Source organism: Suricata suricatta, chromosome 6 (assembly GCF_006229205.1).
Source record: "Suricata suricatta isolate VVHF042 chromosome 6, meerkat_22Aug2017_6uvM2_HiC, whole genome shotgun sequence".
NCBI lineage: Eukaryota > Metazoa > Chordata > Mammalia > Carnivora > Herpestidae > Suricata > Suricata suricatta.
Genome location: NC_043705.1, coordinates 28,665,438 through 28,674,593, shown reverse-complemented (window position 1 = coordinate 28,674,593; position 9,156 = coordinate 28,665,438). Strand labels below are relative to the sequence as shown.

At 45.6% G+C, this 9,156-nt stretch overlaps 1 protein-coding gene across 1 annotated transcript; it reads right to left on the bottom strand.

Annotated features, from left to right (window-relative positions):
• Positions 1–792: 792 nt before the first annotated feature.
• Positions 793–6,713, bottom strand: WNT8A (Wnt family member 8A). Its single transcript, XM_029941974.1, is given in 6 exon segments — positions 793–2,222; positions 3,354–3,496; positions 4,190–4,315; positions 6,184–6,322; positions 6,553–6,657; positions 6,660–6,713. Coding segments are annotated over 6 exon segments (1,089 nt in total). The 3' UTR covers positions 793–1,700.
• Between the last annotated feature and the right edge of the window lie 2,443 nt (positions 6,714–9,156).

The window sequence follows — 9,156 nt, the reverse complement described above, 5'->3', positions numbered from 1 at the left end:
ATTTATTTTTTTGATGATTATCTATTTTTCAGAGAGAGAGAGAGCGCAGAGGAGGGACAGAGAAGGAGACAGAGGCTCTGAAGCGGCTCTGTGCTGACAGCAGAGTCTGACGCAGGGCTTGAACTCAGGAGCCTAGCTGTAAGATCATGACCTGACTTTGGTGAAGCTTAAGTGACTGAGCCACCCAGGACCCCAATTGTTTTCTGATTTAAAACATTAAGTTGAGAATGTTTTCATATTCTTGATGATCAGTCGTTTTACTTGTTTATTCAACAAAAATACCACCTTCTGCAGGGTGCTTAGCTTTTGCACAGAGGGAAGACTCCCAAAGAGGAGATGCTCACTTTAGGAGAACAGTTATTGAGCCCCCAGGGGCTCCTCCTGCAAAGTTTGCCACTGGAAGATGTAGAAGGGCAAACTAGGAAGGTAGAATCCACAACTTTTCTAGTCTTCTGCCCAGGTTCTCCCTGAGGCATACAGATACCCCAGGAAGCCCAAGTTTAAGGATACGAACACACTTTGAATATGGTTAAAGTTGAAAGGGGGGTTCCTTATTCCTCAAGTTTCTTAGGTTGCGTTAATGGTAACACCTTGTAAATCTAGGACTCTGGATTATGTTCCTGCTGGCCAGTTCCTGGTTCTCAGTTTTACTATATCTCAAACACTTATATCCCTGTGGTTGGATATGTCCATTTTCTCCTTAGCCTTGTGTTTAATTGGAATATAGAAACAGGGTTTCCCATTCCCTTTCTTATCCTAAGGTTTCCAAAGAGAAAGAAAAGGTCTCAGATGGATATATATTCTAGCATTTATTGCAAAATGAAGTTGAGTTCCCAATCTGGGAAAATAACAAAACAGTCATTTTATACCTCTTTGGGGGAAAAAAAAATCCCTCTTTGGGCACATGGTTGGGGCAGGGGGAGATTTGTCTAGATAAGTTGGAGTCACCTGTCCACTTACTGTGACCATTCTTTTTCCATGGCTATAGAGATGATTTCTGAGCTGGAAAAGTCCTCAGCTTATGTTGGTTTCTGGTTTCCCCAGGGCTTTGTGGGGAGAAATTTTTTTTTAAGAAAGCTCTACACCCATTATGGGGCTTGAAGATCAACAGTCACATGTTCTATTGACTGAGTCAGTCAGGCACCCCAAGACCTTTATAAAAGTGCATACTCAGATGAAAAACTCAGTACCCTCAAAACCTCCCTCCGGGCAGATATAAGGTCTCTGCCCCATTTAGCTATCTGCCTGAACATATAATTGGTCTTCCTGGAGCCAGCCAGCACAGGGGAAGCTTGCTCCTTCAGAGTCTAGTCAGAACTCTTTGATTCCCTCTGATTCTCAGCAGCCCAGCTGGGTTGGATGCAATTTGAAACTTAGAGCAACAAGAACTTTGAGGGTCCTTCTGGATATGACCCCCAAACCAAACTCTCCTTTAACAAAGTTACAAATGTATAGGCACAAAGACCAGGAAACTTGCAAGAAAGATGAAATGGGGTCTGCCCAAGTTAGAATCCCCAGGTTCCAATTTCAATTCTGTGAAGAATGTGCTGTATAACCTTGGGCCTCCATTTCCCCAGGAAGAGGACTACAGACCAACCCTGTGATTTTCCAGTTGTTTTCTAATTCACTTGCTCTGAGAAAGAAGCTGTGTCCACTTCCATTGTCATGCAACTGAGCAAGTGAATTTGTGTGGGGTGCTATCAAGCACTGCCTGGGGAGCTTGTGCAATAGTACTTGTTCACCACATGTCTGCACTGGTCGCACCTGACTGTGCAGCACCACTGGAATTTGCAGTTACAGCTGCTGATAGCCTCAGTTCTTCTCTCTTCCACCTGCAAGCCACACTCGGTGCACAAGCGCCCACAGCTGCGTTGCTCCCACCTAGACGTGTTGTGGCTGTTCTGCAGACACTCCCGACCTTCTGTGCCATAGATGCCCAAGCTGGAATTGCGGGTACAGTAATCTGGAGATTCCTCCAAAAAGATCAGCTCGGCCTCTGCACTAGGAAGGAAGGCCTCGGTGGGTGCCCAGCAGCTGTCAGCGCTGTTCCCAGCCCTTAACTGCCGCTTATCCATCTCGATTTTCAGAGCCCGTTCGTACTTGGCCTTCAAGTAGTCTCCCATCTCCCGGAAGTCAGCCAGTTGCAGCCAGCATGTCTGGATACTGCAGCTTCCAGAGATGCCATGACATTTGCAGGTCCTTTTCATGATGGCTCTCACTGCCTTCAGAGAGAAAAAGAGAATGAAAAAGAGAATGGCTATGGAGGACCAAAGGCTAGTAATTAAATGGGATATTTTAGGGTTGTGCTTCTTAACTTTGGAGGGCATCAGGATTACTGGGGAGGCCTGTGAAAAACACTTAGTCCTGGGTCTCCCACCTCAGATCTTCTCAATTGGAATATTCAGGGGTGTAAAGGCCTTGGTGTGGGTAATTTTAAAGCTCTCTTGGGTATTCTTCAGGAGAGTCAAGCAAGTGCTGGGAAGGTTACTGGAATCAGGAAACCTAGGTTCTAGGGCCAACTCCATCACCTGCTGAAGTTGTTTCTCTCTCTAATTGGAATAAGAATGATCAAGAAAGTACTGTGTAAATTAAAGAGGAAAATATGATCATTGGCACTGTTATTGTCTTGAAAGTGGGACCTGGACTTACTTGTAAGGGTTTGGATTTGTCCTCTCCCAGAGGGAAGGGAGGAGCTCATGGAGTCTGAATGCTTACCCCTGAGGCAATCACCCAGGAGTATAATTAATTGCCTTGAAAACCTCTTCCCCTTGCGCTGGGCAACTAGGTCATCCAGATATAGGTTCAAAGGGAAATTATTCTGCTCTTAGCACTAAATCCAACTTGCTTCCAGAATTGAGTTCAGAACACTCCACAAGAAGGCTTGGGGGAGAATAGACCCTTCAGAGAAGCTCCAACCAGTTCCAATCTCTCAAAGCCCAGGCATATTTTAGGACACAGATTAGATGAAAACCCCGCATCAATTTCCTGGAACATGCAGTTGAAATGGGGAAAATTTTAAGTCCTGGAAGCAAGGCTTTGGTACTATATTGTTTTGTGTTCTCAGAAACCTGCCTGTGGAAGGGGCTAGACCATAATGTTTAGGGATAAGACTAAAGTAGTAGATCTGAGTTTATTGCCTGGTTCAGATACTTATTAGTTGTATTGCCTTGGCCAGGCCACTTGGCTCAGCCTGAACTGGCTTTGTCATCCAGAGACTGGGGGTAGCCATCCCAGTCTTGATAAGTGCTGTAAGGATAACATATGGGTATAAGACAGCTCTTCATAAACTGTACAGATGTGAGGCTATTGCCAGTACGGCACCTGCTCGTTCACTGGTGGACTCCTATACCTACCAGCCTGCCTGCCCTATTGTTGTGAAGATTCATCAGGGCTCTGGCATCCTTTCCCTTTTCCAGGCTGTCCACAAAGAGTTTGGAGATCCTTTCCCCAAATTCCACATTGTCGCTGCAGCCTCCCCAGATCCAGCCATGACCTCCTACACATAAGGAAAGAGTAAGTTCTGCACACAATTCCCTGCTCAATTTCAGAACAGTCAAGGTCACTTTGGCTACCCATCCCTCAAGAGCCCTAGAAGCATGTAAAGCTATAGCAGGTGAAACAGGGAAGTGGCGGTGCTCAGGGTGGGTGGGTGAGGTTCTGTTCCCAAAGCCAACTGCTCACCCTCAGGAACTTTCCATCACTAGGTGCTTAGTTTCTATACCTATAGTAAAGGAAGCATACTGAGCCAGGCCTAGAAGGGTCTCAGAGGTTCATTACAGCTCAAACATTCTGGAATTCTGCACTATTATCCTACAGTAGTCTTGTTAGATATGTCTCATTAATGACATATATCTGAGTCTCTTAGATAGTGTACAATTAACTGAGTAGCTCTGGATTATGACCAAGCTGTTCCCAGCCTGAAATATGAGGGTTAGCTTTAAACTCTCTTTGGCCTTCTCATTCCTAGATGTCTTGTTAGTTTAGAGTTCAGTGCTACTTGGTGATCCTGGAATCATGGACTCAGGCTCAATTCTCAGGTGACTATAGGTTCAGGAGCTCCCACCAAGAAGTTGCTGCTAGTATCTAGGGGTTTGAGGGATCTGTGTCCCCCTTTCCATGGAAGACCTTAGCCTGAATGTAGCTCTGTATCCCTCACTTCGTCCCACCCACATCAGAGAGCACAACTTACCTGTTTTCCCATTTTTTGACTCATCACAGCCACAGTTTTCAAAGTCACCCATGCTACAGTTCTTGGTGATGGTGTACATGACTCCAGCAGAGCTGATGGCATGAATGAAGGAAGTCTCCCTGGTGGCTTTGGAGAGAAAGAGGGGGCTGGAAACTTGGGCTCTGATGACCTCCAAAAAGCAGAGGCTTTGGAAAACAAGGATCTTTCTCTCCCCTGTCCTCTGCCTCCTTTGGGTTGAAGAGGATGCTCTTCTACGTGATAGAAGAGTGAAGGTCTTTCCACCATCCTTACTTCATTCACAAAGACATGAGCATCCTCATGTACAGATGGGGAAAGTAAAGCCCAGAGAGACAGTGATGAGACCAAGGCCACTCTCGTCACCACTTGTGCTGGGACCAAGACACTGCTCTCCTGAAAACCAGCCTGGGCTTCTGTCCATTAGCCACTGCTTCTGGTCCTTGCGCAGTGAGGACTCCGTGAGGTGAATATAAAGATATTTCTTTTTGTTTTGTTTTTAAGTTTATTTATTTATTTTGAGAGAGAAGAGAGAAAGAGAAAGAGAGAGGGAGAAAGGTGATGGGCAGAGAGAAGGAGAGACAGAATCCCAAGCAGGCTCTGTACCATCAGAACAGAGCCTGATGTGGGGCTCAAACTCAAAAACCATGAGATCATGACCTGAGCTGTGATCAGGAGTCAGATGCCTGGGGTGCCTGAGTGACTCAGTTGGTTAGATGTTGGACTCTTGGTTTCATCTCGGGTCATGATTTCATGGTTTGTGGGTTCAAGCCCCATGTCAGGCTCCATGCCAGCATCACAGAGCCTGCCTGGGATTCTCTATCACTCCTTCTGTCTCTGCCCCTCCCCTGCTCACTTGCTCTTCCAAAATAAATAAACTTAAAAAATTTTTAGGAGTGCCTGGATGGCTCAGTCAGGTAAGCATCCTACTTCGGCTCAGGTAATAATCTGGAAGTTCATGGGTTTTCATGGGTTTGAGCCCTGTGTTAGGCTCTGTGCTGACAGCTAGCTCAGAGCCTGGAGGCTTCTTCAGATTCTGTGTTTCCCTCTCTCTCTCTCTGCCCCAACCCTAGCTTGTGCTCTGTCTCTCTCCCAAAGATAAACAGCAAAAAAAAATTTTTTTTATTTTAAAATGACCCTTAAAAGAGTCAGATGTTTAATCACCCAACTGCCCCCAAAAGTATTTCTATAAAATGTAATAATGTCTCTATTTTTTAAATGCATGCCTGTATTTGTGTGTTTGTATACACTTAGTTTGCACTGAGTTACATGAAATAAAAATAGGGAAAGGGCTTTATGTTTGCAGCACCTGAGGAGTTTCCCATCTGCTCAGCTGTTGTAAAATCCCAACCACAGAGATGCTGAAAGATGAGCTGCGTCTCATGTGGGCTATGCACGTATGTGTGCACGTATGTGCGTGTGTGTATGCGCCTGTGCAGCTGTTTGTAACTGTGTGTAGTAGTTTGCATAAAAGTCGTTTATATAGAAACAATAAAGAGGTGCCTGAAAAGAGGTGGGGGTAGTAAAGAAGATGATGGGGATGAAGAGAAGTATCTTCCCATGGAGTATACACACAGAATGGGGAGTGTGTGGAAATGAAATGGGACAATGTTTTTTGAAGAGTTTAGTAAGATACCAGCTCAGTAAATGGTACCCACGATCATTATGATTATTACATGGTTCCTGCTTCATGTCAGAAGGACATAAAGATCCTTTACTCTTTCCTAAGCCAACTTCCTAGCCCTCAGTACTCCTGGTGAGCCAAATAGAGCTGGCCTTATTGATGAAATGACAAAACTGGGTTAACAGAAAGGAAGTAACTCATTCAAGTTTGCACAGCAAGGAAATGGCAGATCAGCTGATCAGTGTGATAACTTTTTCATTTCACTGTGCATATATATGTCATACATACAACATATACACATACTGCAAGCCCACCTCCATGCACATATATTCCCTGTGCAGGTGCACAAACTTACCACTTCTCAGCCTGTTGTGAGTGGACAGCTGGAGAGCATTTTCCGGGCAGTTCCAGCGTTCCCAAGCAAATTGGAACTTACACTCCTCAATGCCACTCTGGGCACCCAGGGCCACGCTGGTAGTATAGGTCAGATAGGCCTGGCAAAGGGGAAAGGGCTATGAAGTTCAGCCCTGGCTTAGGTCAGGTCGTCTGGGCTCAGGGGAGCAGGCAGGACTCAAATGGGTTAGCTCTCCATTAAGGCACAATTATGGGTTCCTCTGGGTGGGGGACTTCTGGCATTGTCTCCCCCAGCCCCTCTTTTCTTTCCCCAAAAGACTTCCCTTATGAACCCAGATGAGTGAAAACAGGAGTCAGAGACCCATCTTACCTTAGGACCTGTTATCAGGAAATTGTTCACTGACCTATCAAAAAGAGAAAAAGCGAGGCAAGTGGTGAATGGGGATGATATAATGGGGGTTTCTTGGTGGGGAGTGTGGTGGAGGGGTAGCAAGGACTTACCAGGCAGAGGCACTGAAGATGGCATAGCATATGCCCACAGCCACCCTGAGCATGAACAGGTCCCCCATGGCCCTGCTCATCCCCAGGGGACCAGGTCCAGCCCAGGGCCAACTCCAGAGAAGTGAGGAGAGGGCAGGGTTTTTCTCACTATTTATGTGGGGGAAATTCTGAATGGCCAAGGGGGAAAAATCAACAGCTCTTCTCATTTGTCCCTCACTGGCAGGACTGCAGGAGTCACTGACCCAATGGGGGACCAGGAAGGAAGGACTCAGCTCAAAGACTCCAAGGAAAGCCCCGCCCCACCCCTCCCTGCCAGCCCTTCTTCCCTCTCAGGCTGACAGAAGGGCTGAAGCCTTTCCCTACCCTTGAGGCTTCTTTCCTCTATAAATCAAATTTGTCTATTCCTGATTGATGGCTCGTTTCTCAGAATCTTGTTGCCTGGAGCAGATGAGGTTCCTAACCATCAAGGTAGGTCACGGATTCCTCAGAGCTATAGTGTCCACATCTGTCAGTGAGACCTCCCTCTTTGTCCTGCTTTCTTCCCCAGTGTTAATAATCATAGAGGAACCCTATTTGGGGCCCTTTCCTCCTTTTACCAAAGTAACTGAATGCACCTTTCCTTCCCTCTTCCTTGGTGACTGCAAAGTCCTGGAATCATGGGACCATGGAACAGATCACTTTATAGGGCATCTCTGTAATAGGCCCTTCTACCACATCCTACCAAAGTAAGTTCTGACAAATTTCCTTCATTCCTAGAAGGTCTGTCATTTTATATTTGAGAATTAACCTTTGGGCCACCCACAGCTGTATTTGAAAAGATTGATGCCTTTCTTTCTTTCTTTTTTTAACGTTTATTTATTTTTGAGAGAGAGAGGGAGAGAGAGAGGGACCACAAGTCGGAGAGGGGCAGAGAGAGAGAGAGACAGAATCTGAAGCAGGCTCAGCACGGCTGAAGCTGTCAGCACAGAGCCCGATGCAGGGCTCAAACTAAGGAACTGCGAGATCATGAACTGAGCCAAAGTCAGACACTTAACTGACTGAACCACCCAGGCGCTTTAGGACTGATGCCTTTCTGACACCACTTAGTTGCTAGGACATCAGCTCCTTGGGCAGGAATCTCTCTTTTATTTTATTTTATTGTTTTCTTTTTAAGTAATCTCTATGCCCAACATGGGGCTTGAACCCAAGACCCTGAGATCAAGAGTTATATGTTCTACTAACTAAGCCAGCCAGGCACCCCAGAAGTCTCTCTTCTAGATTCACTTTAGTGCTTGAGAAGATGCCCGGATTAGTGAACAGATGGATGGAAGGACAAATGAATGAAAGAAATTTTGGCCCCTAGTAGGGACCTGAGGCACCATTTACGTAAGTTTGGGCACTATAGTGAAAGGATGGAGCTCCTATTTGTTTGGTGAAGCTCTTTTCTAGGGTTGAGGAAGGCAGCCCAGAGAGACAGAGAGGAAACTACTAACAGGATCATGTGACCATGAATATCAAGACCACATCCCAGCCCCCTGGTACATGATTTGGGTGAGAAAGGCAGATCAGGCACTCCACCCCCCCACTCTCCCCAACCCTGACCAAAAGCGTTCCAGGGGCCAATGAGTACTCAGGCTTTTTTTTAGGGCAGTGCACTCAAAGTATAGGCTAGGATTGGTGTCAGTCTGTGAACCTGTTACTGTTACCTAAGTACAGAAATGAGAAGTATTTAGAAATTTTTACAACAATTTGATATAGTAATTCTAGATATGTTGAATCTAATGATAAGAAATTTGGGCTCCTATTTTTTATGTATAGTTTTTCTGTTTCATTTGTCTAAGAGGATAGGTGCAAATGTCCCAAATGCAAAATGTCCTTAATGGACTAAAGCTCTGCCTCTTGGCCCAGCAAGCTGTCTTCCTCTGCTTGCTTGTGGGCTTCTCTTCTTGGGGGAAGAGGTATCTGAGACTTGACTCACTTGGGAAAAGCCCACTGAGTTTGCCTCCTACTTTTCCCAGTCAAGAATCTAATGTTTATCTTCTTAAGACAGCAGGGTTGATTTCCATGCCACTCACTGTCGGGTCAGAACACAGTTAGCCTTAGCCCTAAGGTAGTCCCTCCATCCCCCATAAAAGAGTTAGAAATGACTCCACTTTCACTTCCTGTGTATGAGCACCTGGGTCTTATTGTTCTATATCCCCTAGAGCACCTGACATTTAAGCTGGTACTCTATAAAAATATTCTTTTGTTTTCTCGGCAACGGAGGGAAAGGTAGTGAGCTTTTTGTGTGCAAACATTGTGCATGCTTCTGCTCAGGTTCTCCAAAGTTCACATAATTTCTCTAATGGGAATTTAGGATGTTAAAGAAAGGCCTTTACTCCCAGGTATTAGGAGCTTTCTGCTTTGGCCACTAATTTGTGGTGTGACCTTGGGTAAGCTTTTTACTGTCACATGGATTCAGTTGTTTCATCTGTAAAATGAGGGAATGGGGAAA